This window comes from Marmota flaviventris, chromosome 2, assembly GCF_047511675.1.
Source record: "Marmota flaviventris isolate mMarFla1 chromosome 2, mMarFla1.hap1, whole genome shotgun sequence".
Classification (NCBI taxonomy): domain Eukaryota; kingdom Metazoa; phylum Chordata; class Mammalia; order Rodentia; family Sciuridae; genus Marmota; species Marmota flaviventris.
Genome location: NC_092499.1, coordinates 91,594,734 through 91,615,457, shown reverse-complemented (window position 1 = coordinate 91,615,457; position 20,724 = coordinate 91,594,734). Strand labels below are relative to the sequence as shown.

General features: G+C 35.6%; 1 protein-coding gene across 2 annotated transcripts in view; it reads left to right on the top strand.

The window, feature by feature from the left end:
• Ubr1 (ubiquitin protein ligase E3 component n-recognin 1) overlaps positions 1–20,524 on the top strand; it is a 143,308-nt gene extending 122,784 nt beyond the window's left edge. For both annotated transcript variants that reach the window (XM_071608165.1, XM_027926017.2), the window contains exons 39-47: positions 668–818; positions 4,822–4,909; positions 6,483–6,616; positions 8,281–8,389; positions 10,140–10,196; positions 12,606–12,683; positions 17,314–17,484; positions 18,876–18,977; positions 20,142–20,524. In XM_071608165.1, coding sequence (XP_071464266.1) covers positions 668–818; positions 4,822–4,909; positions 6,483–6,616; positions 8,281–8,389; positions 10,140–10,196; positions 12,606–12,683; positions 17,314–17,484; positions 18,876–18,977; positions 20,142–20,283 — 1,032 coding nt within the window. In that variant the 3' untranslated portion in view covers positions 20,284–20,524. The remainder of the gene's footprint in view (positions 1–667; positions 819–4,821; positions 4,910–6,482; positions 6,617–8,280; positions 8,390–10,139; positions 10,197–12,605; positions 12,684–17,313; positions 17,485–18,875; positions 18,978–20,141) is intronic.
• Positions 20,525–20,724: the final 200 nt, after the last annotated feature.

The window sequence follows — 20,724 nt, the reverse complement described above, 5'->3', positions numbered from 1 at the left end:
GTTTAGTGATAAGGACCAGGCCATAGGTGCATTTAGTCTTTCCCAAAACATCTGTGGACAGATGGCAACTAGATTGTGAGTTTCTTGCAAAACTTTTCCATCCTTGTGATGATCTCATTTCTTTAAAAACCAAATTCTATAAAGGAAGCAGTGGTGAGGTTGGGAGCATGGAGTTTGCAGTTATAGGGTTAACCAGCATCCCTACCCCTACCCCCATCCCCACCCTCACCACCATTCCTCTAGGCCTCTACTGGGTGATTGTCAACCCTGACTCTTTTGAAGTCTCCTGGAAAAATTTGGAAAGAATGCTGATAATTGGACCCTATCCCCAGAGATTCAGATTTGGTTGAACTGGGTTGAAAGTGTAACAGTTCTCCAAGTGATTATCATGTTGAATCATCTGTTGAACCACACAGTTAACCACTACCTAGAACACAAATGAGTGGACTCAGAAAAGGGATAACATTTGCAGATGACCTTTGTCTTCCATTTATAGTACATTATAATCTAAGATATTCTGTTGAATAACTAGAAGAAAAAGTGGTCATTTTAAAAATAAACATACCACAAACAGTGCAGCATCTATAGCCCTTTGCATTTAATTATGAGATTAATCTGTGTTGGTCTTTTGTTGCTACCCATGTTGATGCCCATTTTTCTCTCATAGGTAGGTGCTGTGTTAGCATTCCCATCCTTGTACTGGGATGACGCTGTTGATCTACAGCCTTCATCAATTAGTTCTTCCTATAACCACCTTTATCTCTTCCATTTGATCACCATGGCACACATGCTTCAGATACTTCTTACGATAGACACAGGTAAATCTCTCATGGGGTGCTCTAAATGTTAATTTATAAAAAACATTTGCCTGTGTTCTACTGGCAAATTTAAGTATGCTTATAGTTAATCATATTTCTAAGTGTTCTGTTATATGTTTTGTTGAATGATTATTCATCTGTTTCTTTACAGATGCCATTTAAACATACAAAGGTAGAATAAGTATGAAAAGGATTATTACCTGAAGATACTTGATTGCCTAATTTGTTCTGCAGATATTCAGAGACCATTTAAATCTACTCCCCCACCCCGCCAATTTCTCATTTTCATGGTCTCTCCAAGGTTTCTCTCTACCTCAGTAGTCCTGTCCATGAAACTGTTCTTTTTTCCTCCAGCTAGAATGGGTGGTATTTTGTTCACTTTGTAGTATACACCATATACTCCTGTTTTGTAGTTATTTGTGATTATAGCTTATTATTGTTTCCCTGCTTTTTCTTTCTCCCTACTTCTCCATCATCAGTTTAAGTTTCCTAATGGAAGAGAACAATCAAACTCGAAAATCTTCCCTGTTATCAAGTGTCTAGCAACCTTTGTTATACTGAATAAATACTCGTTGATTTTTGAATGAATGTGCAATTGAGGATACATGAGTAATGCAACAGTATGAAATTATAATTATCCTTTCAGAGTCTGATCTTCAATAGAAAATGAAGTTTGGTTTTAGCTAGAAGTGACCAGTAAGGGCTACTGAAAGTTCAGATAAGTTAGAAGACAAACAAATAAAGTGACAAACAAGTGACAAGACAAACAAAGTGATATTAGAATAAAAATTAGCACATGTGAATTTACCCTTTGATCCACCAATTCCACTTCTAAGAATCTATCGCATGCAGTAGTGGTGCATGCCTATAGTCCTAGCTACTGGAGAGGCTGAAAAAAAAGATTCTCCTGAGCCCAGAAGTTCAAAGCCAGCCTGTGCAGCAGACTGTCTTGGGGGTGGGGGGAAAAAGAATCTATCCCCAAGCTTCTCTAGGGCAAAAATATGAAATGACATAAGTATAACATTATTCATAGTATTATTATTTAGAATAACAAAAAGCCAGAAACAATTAAGCTATCCATCAATGGGTGAATAATCTGTGTATATCATATATGGATGTGCTATGCAGCTATAGATAGAAGTGAATGAAACCTGTTTATGTGAAGTGATATTAAGTGAAAAAAATTGGAAAACATTGGCAATAGTACACAGTTCCCTCATGTAGGGTATTTTATGTGTTTATATGCTTATGTATATTTATATTTGCCTATGATTTTTATAAAAGAAACAATAGAAACTAAAAAAGATTGCCTCAAGGGTAAGATAAAAGACACAGGAATTTGAGCAAAGATTCCAATGAATATTCTTTTTAGTTTGATTTTAAAGCCCTGTAAGTGCTTTATTTAACTAAAAAGTAATAAAATAGGGGGAAATAATTTTTAAAATTTGAAAATAACAAATGAAATTTTTTGAAGCATATCAAGAAAATGATTACTTCACATGACTTTAAAACTTAGTATTTTATCTGCACTTGCACTGGAATATACTCTCACAACAAAAGAATATGCTTCCCCTAGATCTTAAATTGGATTTATATTAATGGTATTGTTCATAATTAGTGTTTTGTTATTTTGAAATTATTATAGGTAATTTTTAGGATAAAACAAATTAACATCATTGAAAACCAAGAGTACACAGCAGAAGAGAAATGAGTAAAAATCAGAACAGCAAAGCAAACTCCAATAATATTTCAATCAAATCCCAGCAAGTTATTTTGTGGATATGGACAAAGGATTCTAAAGTTTATATGGAGAGATGAAAGACCCAGAATAGGCAACTCGGTATTGAAGAAGAACAAAAACGTTGGAAGGTTGACAATACCCTATTCAAAAATTCTTACTTGTTGATAGGAATACAAAATGGTACAGTCATTTTGGAAGATAGTTTATCAGTTTCTTACAAAACTAAGTATTCTTATCATTTGATCCAGCCACTATGTCCCTTGTTATCTACCCAAATAATTGAAAACATATATCTACACAAAAACCTGTACATGGTGTTTATAGCTGGTTTTTGTTTATTCATAATTGACTTGAAAGCAACCAAGATGACTTTTGGTGGGTGAATGACAAATTGTGGTTCATCCAGACAACAAATATTATTGTGTCTACCTATTGTCAAGCCATGAAAATATATAAAGAATCATATACAAAGTGAAAGAAGTCAGTCTGAAAAGGAAACTTACTATATGACTCCAACCACATGACACTTTAGAAAAGAAAAATATGAAGATAGTAAAAACATAAGTGGTTGCCAGGGGTATGGGAGGAGGAGATGAAATAGATGGAACACAATGAATTTTTAAGGCAGTGAAACTAGTTAGTACAATACTGCAATGATGGATGCATGTATGTTTGTACCAACCAAGAATGAACCCTATTATAAACTATGGACTTTGGGTGATAATGATGTTTCAATGTAGGTTCATGAATTATAAAATATCTACTATTCGAGTGCTGGATTTGAAAATACATATATATATATTTTTTTTTTAAGTTGTAGTTGGACATAATACATTTATTTTATTTGTTTATTTTTATGTGGTGCTAAGAATCGAGCCCAAGGCCTCACATGTGCTAGGCGAGCACTCTACCGCTAAGCCACAACCCCAGCCCTAGTGCTGGATGTTAATATTGAGGAAGATTGTGTGTGTGTAGCAACAAGATGGTTTATAAGAATTCTCTGTATTTGCTGCTCTATTTTGCTGTAACCTAAAATTACTCTAAAAAATTTAAAATACTCATCTTGTTACATGAATACATTTATCAAACTCATCAAGTAGCTTACTTAATATTTGCAATTAATCATAAGTAAAATTTTCTTCAAATACCCCCTCCCCCAAAAAAAGAAAACAAGGAAAAAAAAACTTACACAAACATTGGACTCTTTTTTTCTTCTTCTTCTTTTTGGTGCAGAGTTGAACCCAAGGCTTTAGGTATACTAAGTACATACTCTACCACTTAACTATACTCCCAGCCCCAAACTCTTAATATTTGAATTGAGGAAAATCAATATGAATTTATAATATGTTTTCCACTTTTTAAAAACAAAGTGTATACCTCTTAAGAAGATCTTATTTGGAAAATGAAAAGATCTACCAATATTCAAGACAGATAAGACAAAATCATTTGGGGTAATTTTTAATTGGATCTTTCAGATGAATGAATGCAGAAGCAAAAGAATTTTTTAATTTTTTTTTTAGTTGTAGGTAGACACAATACCTTTATTTTATTTGTTTTATTTTTATGTGGTGCCAGGGATCAAACCCAATGCCCCACACATGCTAGGCAAGCGCTCTACCACTGAGCCACAACCCCAGCCACACAGCAAAAGCATTTTTAGAACAACAGAGTACTAGCCCAGGCATAGTAGTACACACATGTAATCCTCACAACTCAGGAGGCTGAGGCTGAGGCAGAAGCATTGCAAATTCAAGGCCAGCCTCAGCAGTTTAGCAAGGCCCTAAGCAACTTATCAAGGCCCTGTCTTAAAAGAAAAAAATTAAAAAGTGCTGGGAACTGCCAGGTGTGCTGAGGCAAGAGGATCACAAGTTTAAAGCCAGCATCAGCAACAGCAAGGCACTAAGCAACTCAGTGAGAACCCTGTCTCTAACAAAATACAAAAAAAAAAAAGTGCTGGGAACGCAGCTCAGTCGTAAAGTGCTCCTGGGTTCAATCCCCAGTAACAAAATAATAAAAATAAAGCACTATTCAAATGTGCTATAACCATCCTCATCCCTCAAGCAAACTGCAAGGTAGGCATTTTAATCTCTATTTTAAATACAAGAAAACTTAAGTTAGAGAACTTAGTGACTTATTCAGAGCCTTAAAGTAAGAAGCAAAGTTGGCAGTTACTGGAAAGGTTTTGGAACCTTGAAATGAGATGCAATTTATAAACTAGATAGCCATATTCACAGATTAATCTTGGATTGTTTCTTTTTTCAGGCCTCCCCCTCGCTCAGGTTGAAGAAGATAGTGAAGAAGCTCGTTCTGCATCTTCTTTCTTTGCAGAAGTTTCACAATATACAAACGGGTGAGTAACGTTCCATTGTCTAGTCTACTTAGATAATGTTTTAATAATTCTATGTCTTTGTTCAGTTATTTGGCATATAACATTTTTTGGTATCGGGGATTGAATCTAGGGTGGTTAACCCCTGAGCCACATCCCCAGTGAGTCAGTATCTTGCTAAGTTGCTTTGGACCTCACTAAGTTGCTGAGACTGGCCTTGAGCTTGCAATCTTCCTGCCTCAGCTGAGATTACAAGTGTGTGCCAACACGCCCAGCTGGTACTATAACTTTTGAACCATTTTAATTCCAATTTTTAAAAATCAGTTAAGAGCATTTAATATGTGACTTTGCTAATAGGATAGGCTTATCCTGTGGGGGAATGGGGCTTATTTTGATGATTTTACCTTAAAGTTTACTTAAAGTTGTAAAGTAGTACAGTAGTAGGTTGGAATATCAGCTACTTTTTTATTTCTGAGACAGAAAGAAGTTCACATCTTTACCCTCATTCTGGGAATGTAGATAAAAGATGACAGAATTGTAACTAATAGCAGAATTTAGAATTTTAAGTAAATACAGAAAATAGAAAGCAGGGTGTCCTTTCACAGTGAGCTATATAGCTGATGTGCTTATCAGTAAATATATTTCCTATATTTTGGCATTTATATTTCAATATGCATATAACATACAATTATATAAATAATATATAATTATATAATGTATAATTCCAAAATTATGTACCTCTAACCTCTATATAGAGGTGAAAACAAAAAAATATAATTGGCATGCTTGTTAAATTTCATCTACTGCCAGGTTCTCCTCTTTTGTTTTTATCTTCTTCACCAGTCTTCTTCTCCCCCCCACCCCTGTTTTTTAAGTTAATAGACTTTGTTTTTTAGAGGCCTTTTAAGTTTACAGAAAAACTGAGCAGAAAGTATATAAAGTGTTCCTATTTATTCTCTCCCACCCCCCTCATCTTTCATTATTGTGATATATTTGTTAAAATTAATGAACCAGTGTTAATACATTTTTATTAACAAAAGTTCATAGTTTACATTAAACTCACTCTGCTGTACCATTACAGTATAATATAGAATGGTTTCATTGCCTATAAATCATTTGTCAATTGTAATACAGAAGCCAGAAAAATATTATTTCTTTAGTGAAACTAGTTGCTTCAATTAGTTATTGAGAAATTTTTTTCTCCATATTTCATTACAAGAATTTTTTATCTCAGAAATTTTTTATCTGCTTTGGCAACTTTTATATTGAATAGATAACTATTGTGAGAGTCAAGATTTTTTGAGGTGGATTTTCTTACTGCAATTTTGTTTTGTTTATCTCCACCTAGGAAAGAAGAGAGCAGCTCTATGCTTTAAAAATCTACATGGTAAAGATATAAGAGTTGGGTTTTCTTTAGGAAATGTAAACACTGAAGCTATTAACTTGCTAAGTGTTTTATTTTAAATGTTTAAAAATTAAGTGGGTAATAAACTATTAAAACTATTTAAATGTTTGTATTTTTAACAAGGGATATGTTTAAAATTTGTAGGTTTGTTCTAATAAATATTCTCTCCTATTATGGAATTATTGTCTCTAGATGCATTGGGTGTGATATTCCTGGCTGGTATTTGTGGGTCTCGTTGAAGAATGGAATCACCCCGTACCTTCGTTGTGCTGCATTGTTTTTCCACTATTTACTAGGGGTAACTCCACCTGAAGAACTGCTTACCAGTAAGTAGAAGAATGAAATCACAAAATAGAAAATGGAGACTTTTTTTGTTCTTATATTCAAGCTCAAGAATACAAGGTTACAGTTGTGGTGCACACCTATAATCCCAGCAACTCTGGAGGCTGAGGCATGAGGATCGAGAGTTCAAGCCAGCTTCAGCATATTAGCGAGGCACTTAGCAACTCAGGGAGACCCTGTCTTTAAATAAATATAAGAAAAGGCTGGGGACATGGCTCAGTTGTTAAGTGCACCCTGGGTTCAATCCCCTGTACCAAAAAAAAAAAAAAAAGAATACAAGGTTAGAACAGGCAAAACCATTTTCCCACGCCCTACATCTTCAATCTGTATTCACTCTTATCTGCCACTTCTCTGATGTAGGTTAAAATTGAAGCCAAATTTTAATCTGCATTGTAGATAACACTCATAATCTTACAGAACCTACTTCTGGTTTCTATTAATGTATAGCTTATGGGCTTGAGTTTATAAAATACCTGCATGCAGAATATAACTGATAGGATATATAGGAAATTAGAGACATTGGTGCCTTCAGGGAAGAGAACTATTTGGCTAGGTTGAAGGAAGACTTTATTATATTTTGTTATTTGAATTTTGAACATATGACTGTATTTTAAATGCTGCTGGGCAAAGCATGCTAGAACCAACCAAAATCACATATATTTAAACAACAAGGTCATTTCTTTCTTATTTACTTGTCTCTATATCAAGACCAAAATAGAGGTTTCCTTATGGCTTTGTATGGTTCAAAAAAAAAAAACAGAACTTTTACATGATTTTGAAAGAGTCACCAAAATTGTTCTGAAATTCTTCTTTTTTTCCTTTGAGAATATATTAACCATGTCATATTTACTAGATATCAACATTCTTTGTCTTGGATTCAGTTCACTAAGGAATCTCTTTTAAGATCAAGGTTTATCATGATTTAATATAAAATAGAATGCCACTTTCCAAAGTAATTACCAATACAGATCTATTGCTTGCACACATACAAAAGTCATGTGTGTATTTAATAGGTGCAATAGAAAATAAAGTCCTTTCTTTTATTGGGAGGTTGCCAGACAAACAAACAAACATAAATATGTGTAATATAATGTCTAATGGTGATAGTGCAAAGAAAAATAAAACAAAAATAGAGAGTTCTGGGGCCAGAGTGGAAAGTCTTTATGATAGATGGTCATGGAAGGCTTCTCTCTGAGGAGAAATTGAACAACAAGCTACACAGATGGGTTTGAGCTGGACAAGTAATTAAAAAGTATTCTTAAGAAGAAGAAAAAATAAATACAAGGGCTTTTCTTAGCATAGAGAACAGAAAGTCATGGTATGGCTGAAAATGAATAGAGAGAAAGAAGGTAGCTATTTAAGAAGCTGCTAGGTGCATGCAACATCACCTAGGATCTTATGCCACAATAAGGACTTCATATTTTATATTAAGTATGGTGGTTAGGCATTGGCACTATCTGATCAGAAGAGTGAATCAATTAGATTTATGTTGTAAAATGAAAACTGTGCTTGCCACCCACAGTTTTATAAAGTACAAAATGTACTCTATTTAGAATATAGAAATGAGCATAAACAACAAGGAAACTATTAACAGTTTGACCAGGTAAGAATAATGTACTTACTATATGTATGTTTTATTCCCTTGCAGATTCTGGAGAAGGAGAATACGCTGCACTATGTAGCTATCTATCTTTACCCACAAATTTGTTCCTGCTTTTCCAGGAATATTGGGATACTATACAGCCCTTGCTCCAGAGGTACTATGGGGGTAAAATGTCATTGTTGGGTTCCTGTCCAATTTGAAAATTTTAGATTAAAGTTATTTGCTAAGCTTTCAGGTTGATTAGCATTGATTGAATTAGATTCCTGATTCACACACTTAAGGAGTTGTGTATAAGACCAGCATCTATGGACGGATAAAATTTCTGCTTGCTCCACCATGGCTATCATCCATTCATTTTACTTATTTTATCCACTTATGTCTCATTCAAGTTTTAAAATATTGAAGGGAAGGGCTGCTTCATATATAAAATTCACAAGATTCAAAAGAACCCAAATTGGGACTATATCCATAACTGTAGCACATATCATGTAGGAACACATTTCTCAGGAAGTTATGTGAGGAGAGAAGGAAAGTCTCTCTTTCAGGAAACTTTCTACTTCATTATTTACTTGATCTCCTGTTCTCAACTTCTTAACCTCCACTCTCCTTATTGTATTTTTGTAATATTTTCCATCATTTTTATAATCAGTTCTCACTGTTACTCTTATTTTATTTCCCAAACGATTTTCTTCAGTCTCCTCACTTTCCTTTTTCTTCCTCCCTTTTCTTTAACCAGTATCTTCCTTCATGCCTAGGTCAGGATTTCTATGAATGTCAGCCTCTGTCTCCTGTCACTTTTCTTGCATGTTAGATTCTATGTATTAGGTTCTTTTCTTTTCTTCCTCATTTCTCATGAGGTATTCTGATCTCTGATGTGATGAAAATTATTTTAACAAATTAGTATCATGCTTTGTGTTGAGTGTAAGGACAGTAGATTATACTAATTTTATTTAAGTTCATGGAGTAGGTAAGTTTTAGACTTGCTAGTTTAATCAAGTATTAAAATTTTGAACTCTGAAACAGAAAGTTCTTGCTTTTTATGCCATTCCAGGACCTGCTTGCCTCATTCTTCTCTGCTTTGTAATGTAGGAGAATGACACCTGTAGGTCATGTTTCCCAGACTCTCTTATTAGCTGGCTTTTGCCTGGATTTATCCAGGGGGAGACACAGGATATTGGAGGCCAGGAAGAAAAGAAAAGGAAGGTCATTTGGTAGATATTTAGGCTACCTGTCTGCCTTGTTGGGGCATCTGTGGTAGTGGTACAATTCTTCTCTGGCTCCAGTTCCCACCAAACAAACCTATTGTGATTCTAGTACCCACTGGTGACCCAAGTCCCTGGCCTCCAGTATTACCACTGTTCCCTTTTGTTCCTCCAGCCTGGGTTGAGGAATGATCTTAGGTTGCCCTGCTTTTTTGTTTTAAAATTGCCTACTCAACCCTTCCATCTTTTTTCTTTTCTTTTCAGCATTGCTGGGGATTAAACCTAGGACTTGTGCATGCTTTGGAAGCACTGTACCATTGAGTTGTATCCCCAACCCAAAATGTAAATCCTTAGGAAAGTCTGGAGATTGAACCTAGGGCCTCGTGTAGTAGGTACTGAGCTACATCCCCAGTCCCTACCACTTTTATTACCACTTTATATTGAATTCCCTCTTTTTTAAATGCTTAGAGTAGTTTTTGTTTTTTTAGTTAGACCTTAATTGATAAAACTTTTTAAAAAGGATTTAATAATAGAGTGGGCAAATAAAATGGGAGGAAAAAATGGAGAAGAAAAGGAACAATTTGTAAGACAAACTTAGGAGGAACATGGAAAGGGACAGAGAGAGATAATGGCTCATTGATGAATATTGCACTGAACCTGTGGTAATCCATTCTTTTTTTTCCCCCTCTTGGCTCCACATAGGTGGTGTGCAGATTCTGTCTTACAGAGCTGTTTGAAGCAGAAAAGCACTGTGGTCAGGTTGGTTTTACTACTTCAGCCTTTTCACTCGATCCACATTATGTTTTCCAAAGTAATGGTAATTGATTTCTTGAGCATGCCTCTTAGTCTACTTTTTTTTTTTTTTCAGAGTAGGATTTTATTCAAGTGAGAAGAGTCAGAGCTCCCACAGGGCGAAAAAGGACCCAACAGGGGTTGCCCTAATCTGCCTTCTTTCATTCTTGCTCACTACATTATTTCCTGTGTATCTCTTAAGTCTTGGCCAGAAATCAGATTCTTTCTATGATTGTTTTTTCTTAGGGTAGTGACTCTTTCCCTCTTAAATCGTCAGTCTTCCAGCACCTATTGAGAGAATCATCCTTAAGCTAGTACATATTAAAAAGCAGAAGAAGTGGCATCTTGGAACTACTGGTATATTAAAATCATAGTGTAGTGGTTCTACTTCTTTTTCTTTGAGAATAAAGATAAAAATAAAACTATCTCCCCCCCTTTCCTGTCTTTATGGTTAAAAAACTAATATCTTCAACCCTCCTATCACCTCTATCAAAATCTACTTCTTCCTCAAGTACCAAATCAAATGCCATCTTCTTCATAAAACCTAATATGTGCTCACATATACCCCATAACACCCTAAATCACTAAAAAGTAAACAAGGGTGAGAACTATATGTTCGTCTTTTTTGTATTTCTTCCAGGGTCAATCTAACAGATAGTGTCTACTTTTATTTGAATTGAATCACTAGAAAAAACAGAGGAATTGATCCCCAGCTCTAAGTACCAGCACTAGTACCATTTTTCTATGGAAAACAGAGATTGTGAGGCAATGTACATTTGCCTCCTGTTTCTTATCTCCTCTCACTCCTGAACTCCTTTCAACTCCAGTGTAAATGTACATATGCCTCTTTCCCTTTGTAACCCAGCTTTAGTGAGTTAGTGATAATATATCTAGCTCCTGTGCCTAGATCCAGCAGTATTTAAATCTCACTAAGAAAAGAAAGATCTCAGAATAGAGAAAAACAAAGATTTGTAAGATGAGTACATATTTTTGGACTGGTGGTATCACACAATTTTTTTTTATTTCAAGTCAATTTTGTGCCTTTTAGATATATTTCCCCATCATGGTAGTAAAATATTTTGGGAGATTTAAAAAGAGTTAAAACATACATGTAGCCATTGGTCATGAGTAATTTATAATCTAGTTATGTACATAAAACTTGACACTATAACAAATTTAAAAATATATATATGTGGAGCGGGCGGGGCGCGGCGGGCGCGGAGCACGTAGCGGTACGTAGGTGCGCGACCTTGTATAGAGGCGGGGCCCCTGAAGCTAGTCGCCTTGTGGCGGGAGACTGGAGCCTGGTGTTTATGCCTTTCGGCGTGGCGGAACGTGAATCCTTGCTATTGCGTTTACGTGTATTTTCGGCTGTAGTTGTTCAACCACCTTTGATTCCCCGCCCCCCACCCCGACGTTAAGTGTACTGAATTTGTATGTATGCCTTCCTGATTTTTCTTTCCGTGGGCTAAGTGCAAGAGACATTAGTGCTATTCAAAGAAATAAAATTCCAACTTTCTTGAACTGAAAAAAAAAAAAATATATATATATATATATATATGTATATGGGGTATATGCATACACACACATATTCAGTCCTCATCTGGTTAGGATTTATAACCAGATGTGTCTAATTTCAATAACTGTTCTTAACTACTACTTTATGTTCCCTTACTAGACAGGCTAAAACAATTTAGTCTTAGGAAATAGTGGAACTTGAGTTTAGAAACGAAGCCAGCTGATGAAAGACTTGGAATTCTAGATTAAGAAGTTTGAATTTAATCAACTCAACAGGTGGATTTCTTTTGGATTTCAAGTTTGGATCCTTTTATTATTTTAAAGATATTCTTATTTTTATCACCTTGGCCAACTTTTTTTTTAATATTTATTTTTTAGTTGTAGGCGGACACAATATATCTTTATTTCATTTTCATGTGATGCTGAGGATCGAACCCACTGCCTCAGGCATGCTAGGCAAGCACTCTACCACTGAGCCACAACCCCAGCCCCACCTTGGTCAACTTTCTTTTTTTTTTTTTTTTTTTGGTAGTTGGACAGAATGCTTTATTTGTTTATTTTTATGTGGTGTTAAAAAAGATTGTACCCAGTGCCTCATACATGCTAGGCAAGTGCTCTGACACTGAGCTACAGCCCCAGCCCTCATCTTTTTAATGTTTTTTTAGTTGTAATGGACAATAATACCTTTATTTTATTTATTTATTTTTATGTGGTACTGAGGATTAAACCCACTGCTTTACATATGCTAGCCACTGTAAGTGCCCTACCACTGAACCACAACCCCAGTACACCTTGGTCAACTTTTTATCTGAGCTTATTTACTCATAAATAAAATTGCCTTTTAAATTACATTTCTAGGTATCCTAGAAAAAGAAACAGTTTGATAGAGCTTCCTGATGACTACAGCTGTCTCCTAAATCAAGCTTCTCATTTCAGGTGAGAGAGGGAGTATGTGTGAGTGTGGTGTGTCTGTGTGCACACATGCACGTTTGTGTGTGTGTGTGTGTGTTTTAAATATTTTCCTAAGTTTGCAATTGGTCTAAACTACCACCAACAAACTTAACTTTTATCAAATTGACCACTGAGCTTCCTCCATAAAAGTGATTGTCATTTTTTTAAATTGATATGAAATCCAAATAACATAATTATGATAAAGTATACAATTTAGTGGCTTCTAGTATATTCACAGTGTTGTACAACTCTCACCTCTGTCTAGTTTCAAAGCTTTTTCATCACTCCAAACACTTCCCATTCCCCTGTCTTCTGTTCCCTGGGTAACCAGTGATCTACTTTATGTCTCTCTCAATTTTCCTGCTGTGGATATATCATATAAAAGGAATCTTAAAGTGGTTCTAGCTGCTACTTCTGCTTCTTCCTCTTCTCCTTCTCTTTCTCTCTCTCTCTCTCACATTAATTTTATTGAAATAAGCATGTACACATTTTTTTTCCAATGACAAAATCCTGGCAAATTACATTTGAATATTTTTAGTATAAGAAAATATTTCAAATTTTATCATCTAGAGAAACAAACAACAACAACAACAACAAAAAACTAAAACCCCAAACTAGAAAATCATAGGAAACAAAATTTGGCCTCTCATTGTGATTTTTATGTAGAAGAAAGCAAGTCTAACTTTTTTCTTTTTTTTTTTTTAATTTGTATGTGGTGCTGAGCAATGAACCCAGTGCCTCATACATGCTAGGCAAGTGTGCTACTGCTGAGCTACAGCCCCAGCCCCTAACTAACTTTTTTTATTCAGCATTTTTTGTGGCTTATCCAAGTTGTAGCATGTATCAGTACTTTGTTCCTTTTTTCGCTCTGTAATATCCCATCATAGTATATATCCTGGTTTGTTTATTTCTTCATCCATTGATGAGCATTCATATTATATTTATGATGGTATTATTTCCCCCTTTCGACATTCATACAGTGTTTTTGTGAACACTCATGTACACGTTTCTATATGGATACGTGCTTTATTTCTTTGGTGTATATACCTGGGAGTGGAATTTGCTAAGTCATATGGTACTTCTGTATTTAACTTTTTCAGGAACAGTCAAACTGTTTTTCACAGAGGCTGTACCATTTTACATTCTCGCCAGCAATGTATGAGACCTCATTTCTTCATGTGCTTTTGTTTGTCCCTCTATGAACTACCAGTTAAATTTAAACTTATAATTCCATTTTCCATAGGACAAGGTTTCTTTGGCATACCCTGACACAAACAAGTCACACCAGAAAAATAAGCCTCCATCTCCATAACTCCCTGTCATGAGGCTGGGGGTAGGGAATGGTAGCTGCTACATAAAATACCAAAATATACCACTCCCCTGGTTGCTGCAAATATTCAGCTAGCCTTGAGTCCCAAAAGAGTTGCTTCAGATAGTTCTTCCTAGTTTAGTAGGTGGTTTATCAGAGGGACCAATATCTGGAGCTGCCTATCCCACCATATTTTGTAACTCTTCAAAATTTTTTTGTTAAATTGTAAGAACCCTTTTTAAAAATAAAATCTTATGGGGGCTGGGGTTGTGGCTCAGCGGTAGAGTGCTCGTCTAGCACGTGCAAGGTGCTGAGTTCAGTCCTCAGCACCACATAAGAATAAATAAAGGCATTGTGTCCAACTGTAACTAAAAAAAATATTTAAAAAATAAATAAAATCTTATGGAAACCCATCATCACAGCAAAACAGATAATAGTATTATGACTCAGGGACAAGCCTGCTTGGATCTTGGAGAGAAAAAAAATCCCCTTCATCTTCTTTTGGAACCTTGCCAGTGTCCCTTAAAACCTCTAAAGCAGTGGTTCTCAAATTTTGTTTTTTTCTTCTCTCCTTTCATTGATCGTTTCAAGTGAAAAAAGAACAGGGTGATATAAGAGAAATGATATTATTATATAAAGTTAGACATAATTTTTATAGTTTTAAGATGTTTTATTATTTTACACTTTACTTGCAGTGATATTTTTTAAAATATTTTTTTAGTTTTAGATGGGCATAGTACCTTTATTTTATTTTATTTATTTATTTTTTTGTGATGCGGGGGATCGAACCCAGTGCCTCACACATGCTGGGCAAGCGCTCTACCACTGAGCGACAGCCCGGGCCCAAGCCACAGCCCTGGCCCGCAGTGATATTATTTAAATAACAAAATCAGTGATCACCAATGAAATGTCAGTCACTGAATAGAGACTTGTATTCATATCTGCTTTAACTGTTGGAATATTTCATATTTGAATCACAGTGCATATATTTTTAAAATAATAAGCCAAAACTTCTCTAGATATAATTATGTATCCTTCTATCACATACCAAATTGATAATGATGACATAAAATTAGTAGTAATTTGTATTAAATGGCAAGATTCTCAGCAGCCTGAAAAATCAAAGTCTGTTCAAGTCTTACTGATGATGTACTAATATTGATTGCTGTATGGTATGAAATTAGCAGGGGTTAACTGTCCCAGTGGGGACTTGGGTATCCCATACTCCAGCCTCTGTTACCATAGAATTGGTCTTAATAACTCCCTTGCTAGTCAGCCAGCTAAAAGAATAGTTGAGCCACTTTATTCTCATCCTTCAAAAAATTAGCTAGATAATTTCAAAGATTGCATACAGCTCTAAATCCAGTGGTTCTCTTATTTTTTCCCCATATTTTATTGGTGCAGTATAGTTGTACATAATGATGGGATTTGTTACTTATTTGTAATACATGCAATATAGTAATATAATTTGACTAATACCATTCCCCAGTGATTCTCCTATTCTTAGGGTTACATTGCTATTACAGAAGCCAAGTCAAAAGATACTATCTTTTTTTAAAAATATTTATTTTTTAATTGTAGTTGGACTCAATATCTTTATTTTTATGTGGTGCTGATGATCGAACCCAGGGCCTCGCACATGCTAGGCGAACGCTCTACTGCTGAGCCACAACCTCAGCCCAAAAGATACTATCTTCCAAGTGTTAAAGGATATCAGATTGTTTCCTCTTAGGGGGAATCTTAGAAGAGTGTTAAGTCTTTAATCACAGTGAAGATGTTCCTGGATGATGTTGCCACTTACTGCTATCACCAGTTCCTGTTAAAACCAAACCCCATCTAGTGCTGGAGGAATGCTGCTTAGTTAATATCCTTTACACATCCTTCCCCTGCCTTACCTTTTCATCTATAGGATGGCTGGTAACTAAGACTCAGCCATCCTGCTTTACAGGTAAAATAAGATTTGAGCTTTATCTAAAAAGAGTTTTAATTATATTCTGGGATACTTCACCCCCCCCCCCAAGAAGTTAAAACACCCCCATCAACTTTAGGAGACAGAAATGGATTGCCTATGCACAGAGTTCCACTGGGTTCGATCCCCCGCACCACAAAAAAACAGAGTTCCTTTATTCCTGTGTAGACATGGTAGTTTTCTTATCTTGCTTGAGAAAGTTGGGATCAGAAAAGAAACTGTCAATACCCTTGGAGATTCTTTTTTTTTTTTTTTTTTAATGTGGTGCTGAGGATCAAACCCAGGTCCCTTCATGTACTAGGCAGGTGCTCTACCACAACCACAACCTCAGCCCCCACATTGGAGATTCTTTTGATGCTATTTATTCTACTCTAGGTGAATGTCTCCTTTAGCTGTATTTATTTATTTTTTTACTATCTAAATTAAGGATTCTTGATATATGTTTCCATTGTGTCCATATATCACAGAGAGAAAGTATGGGAAACTCTTTTATTTCAAAGATAGCCATTTTTCCTCTTTTTGGAACATTATAGTAAGGCTCCTGCATACCACCAGGTAAAATGGTAAAGTTTCAAAGTACTACTTGGTTCATGTAAGTCAATTGTCACTTTTTCCTTCTTAAGACTTGCTACGCTTACTGAGTTGGAAGAGTGCATCAACTCAATTATTTCAATCCTGAAGGTCTAATATTTCAAAGAGGAAAGTCTTTGGATCCTTACTGTAAAACGTCATTTTTTTAAACTATTACACACAAGATCATATTCCTTCAACATTGGGGGCCCAACATAGGGCAGGTAGGTGACTATTAAATGAATACCAGATTCTATAAATGAGTCTTCACATCAAGGCATATTTAGTCCTAGATATTATGTGAATTATTAGGATACTATATTTAATAATAGATTTTCTTACTGTGGACTAATCAGAAGGTTTGTTTTTTGGTGCTAGGGTAAAGCCCAGGCCTGACACGTGCATACACTGAGCTACATCCTTAACCAAATCAGAGTGTTGTTTTTTTGTTTTTTTGTTTTTTTAATTATTTTTTAGTTGTAGTTGGATACAATATTGTTAGTTAATTTATTTTTATATGGTGCTGAGGATCGAACCCAGGGCCTCGCCCATGCTAGGCGAGTACTCTACTGCTAAGCCACAACCCCAGCCCCCAAATCAAAAATTTTTTAAGTTCCCTTAGTGGGGAGCTATTAAAAAGGAATCACCCAATTAAATAGTCCCTGGAAAGGAGCAAGTATGAAAACATGTTTCATTGCTAACTCTAGATATATGGTGCTTTTTTGTTTAGTTTTTCTGCCACTTTAATTGTTACCTTTCCTTTTCAGGTGTCCACGATCTGCAGATGATGAACGAAAGCATCCTGTCCTCTGTCTTTTCTGTGGGGCCATATTATGTTCTCAGAACATTTGTTGCCAAGAAATCGTAAATGGGGAAGAGGTTGGAGCTTGCATATTTCATGCACTTCACTGTGGAGCAGGAGTCTGCATTTTCCTAAAGTGAGTAATACATGATCTGGAAGTTTGATAAGGAGCTTAGGGAATGTGGATCCAATCTAGAGGTCATTACATGTATAGTATGATAATAATGAACAACTGATCAGAAGTTAGAGCATACCAGCAGCTGGGGAGGATGAGGCAGGAGAATTGGGAGTTCAGAACTAGCTCAGCAAATTAGCAAGGCTAAGAACTTAGTGAGACCCCATCTCTAAATAAAACATACAAAAGGTCTGGGGTTGTGACTCAGTGGAATATTCAGGTATAATGAAAAAACTTGAGTCCTGAAACTTAGTTTAAAAAGTAAACGTAGGGCTGGGGATGTGGCTCAAGCGGTAACGTGCTCGCCTGGCATGCATGCGGCCATGGTTTGATCCTCAGCACCACATACAAACAAAGATGTTGTGTCCGCTGAAAACTAAAAAATAAATATTAAAATTCTCTCTCTCTCTCTCTCTCAAAAAAAAAAAAAAATGTAAATGTAAATTGTTACTTTAGGTTGTTCTCTGAATGTTTTCATTTTTCTTCACTTTTGGTATCAACCTAGCATTTCCCCTAGTTTTTCAGCAAAAGGTCGAGAGTTGAACAGTAATAATATTTATTTATGAGTGTAGATTGTCTCAGAGAAATGAAGTTTAAAGTTGATATGTGTTTTTGCTTTCCATTCTCCCCATGTAATGCAGCTTCTCTTTACATAGGCTTTAATGTCTTACTAACTGTGGAAATGTATTATTATTGCTCAAAGGCAGCTTTTGAACTAAGGGGATAGCCTGCATAAAAGCCAAACCCAAATATCTGCCTTTTTCTAGGGAACCCACAAGAGAAAACCACCATCATTTCAACTGTTTATTTTATAATTTTTCTCTGTAGTACTTTTTTATTCTATAAGTCTACCTGACAGTGGTTCTTTATGTAATCTGCACTGTTGGAGGTTGGCTCTAACCAGAAGTGTCTTTACACTTCCCTAGTTGACATTATGTTGACAACCTTCAGTTGTCAGATTAGAAGATGTGGTTCTATTCTGTTAAGTTCTTTCCACCCCCACTCCCCAGGTTGTGAGTTAGGAAACAGTACAGGAACAGCCCCAGCTGCCATTTTTCAAGGTATCTGTGGCTCAAGTAGGACAGCCTCCTTTCTTCAGTATATCCAGCTAGTATTGCTTGTCCCATTTCCCACAGATCCTTTTCTGTTGTTTCAAGAAAAAATTATGTTTGTTCTCTTTTATTTAGACAAAACACAACTTAGTCTATATTTATCTGTGTTTATATTGTCTTAATACTGAATTCCTTACAGATACCCGCCTATGTCTTTACTCTGGATTAACTTTGATGCAGTGCCTAACATTTGTACATATGAACTTAACAATATTTCCTGTTGGTTGTTTTATGTTTCAGAATCAGAGAATGCAGAGTGGTCCTGGTTGAAGGAAAAGCCAGAGGGTGTGCCTATCCAGCCCCTTACTTGGATGAATATGGAGAAACAGACCCTGGGCTGAAGTAAGAATTTTTCTTTAATAGGAAGGCTTCAATCAGTTCTCTTGTACAATTTTTTAAAATTTTTAATCACATTACTGCATGTAGATAAAAGCTAATGCTAAGAATCAAGAAATATTTTTATTGCTACAAATTTAAAATATTAAACGTGATGCCATCCTAAAGTAGCACATAATTTTATATAACTTTGTGCTTTCCACATTTGAAGGTAACACTTTCCAAAGTTATTAAAGATACCATTCGAATGTTGCATGTTCTATTTTCTTTAACTGATCTGTCTTCCTAATTACTTAGAAGGTATGGCCTTGGTATGTAAAAGAAATAAATCTGTAGTGTCCAGTGAGGGAATCTGGTTTAGAGTGGATATTCATTATTTCCATTTTGGATTAGGTGTTACACAGTGTTACAAACTTCGGGACTCTAATATTGAAAGGTATTTTATTTGACTGTTTCCTAAACCAGGCATGGTAGTATGCTCCTTTTCTCCCAGCTACTCAGGAGACTGGGACAGTAGGCTCAATTGAGCCCAGGAATTTGAGGTCAACCTAAACAACATAGCAAGACCCTCACCTCAAAAAAATATATATATATATTTGTTAAGCACCAAGGTGCTTTGTATCATAAGGATAATTGTAACCAAATATTTCTGAGTAGAAGAATATAACTTGAGGACTTTGGTTTTGCCTTAGACCTAACCTGTGCTTTGCAAGGATCACAAATTGAAGCTGAATAAGCTGTTACAGGTCAGAAAGCCATTAGAGCTCCATTCAGGCTAATTGACAGGAAATAACTTCAAGTTGTAAATCTTACTGGCAACCTAAATGAGGTCTTATTATGTCCGAGTTATCCTTGGCTTATTTCCTGAATAATCAAGGAGTAAATGTCTGTTTTGTTAACAAAGTGCTATTATCAAGTTCTTAGCTCAACAGTAAAGTGATATCTCTTTTTAAGCCTTCTCCTGGTGATGCCTCTCAGCTCCAGGAACATTTAAGTTGTTCTCTAAATGTTTTCATTTTTCTTCACTTCTGGTATCAACCTAGCATTTCCCCTAGTATAGTACATACTAATTAGACAATAAAGATGTTACTATAATTTGGTTCAAACTTATGTGTTGTTTTTTTTGTTGTTGTTGTTCGTGTTCTTGTTGTTGTTTTTTTCCCCCTGAAGGAGGGGCAACCCTCTTCATTTATCTCGTGAACGATACAGGAAGCTCCATTTGGTCTGGCAACAACACTGCATTATAGAAGAGATTGCTAGGAGCCAGGAAACTAATCAGATGTTATTTGGATTCAACTGGCAATTACTGTGAGCTCCAACTCTGCCTCAAGACAATCACAAATAACAACAATAATAAAGACTAATTTAAAATTATGGAGATCTTTCTGAGGGCTGGGGAAGTATTAGAGGGTCTTTTGTTCCATGTCCAGATTCACATATATCATTTAAGAAATTTCTTAATAGTGTATTGCTTTCAATTAGCAAATACACTTTTTAAGGGAAAAAAGGACATCGACTAATAATCTGTTTTATGTTCTGGAACACTAAAGAAATGCTTGTTCACCCCAAGTGTCTGATTCTGCTAATATTTCCAGGAAACTCATTTCCTTTGTCCTATTTCACATCATTTAATCCACCTGGTAAATGAAGTCACATCAACAATTGTGGACATTTTTATATGTTGGTTATCTCTTCTGCAGTTTTGTATTTAGTGTTTTCCCAAGTAGTTCAGGTAGCATTGGATCACTGACAA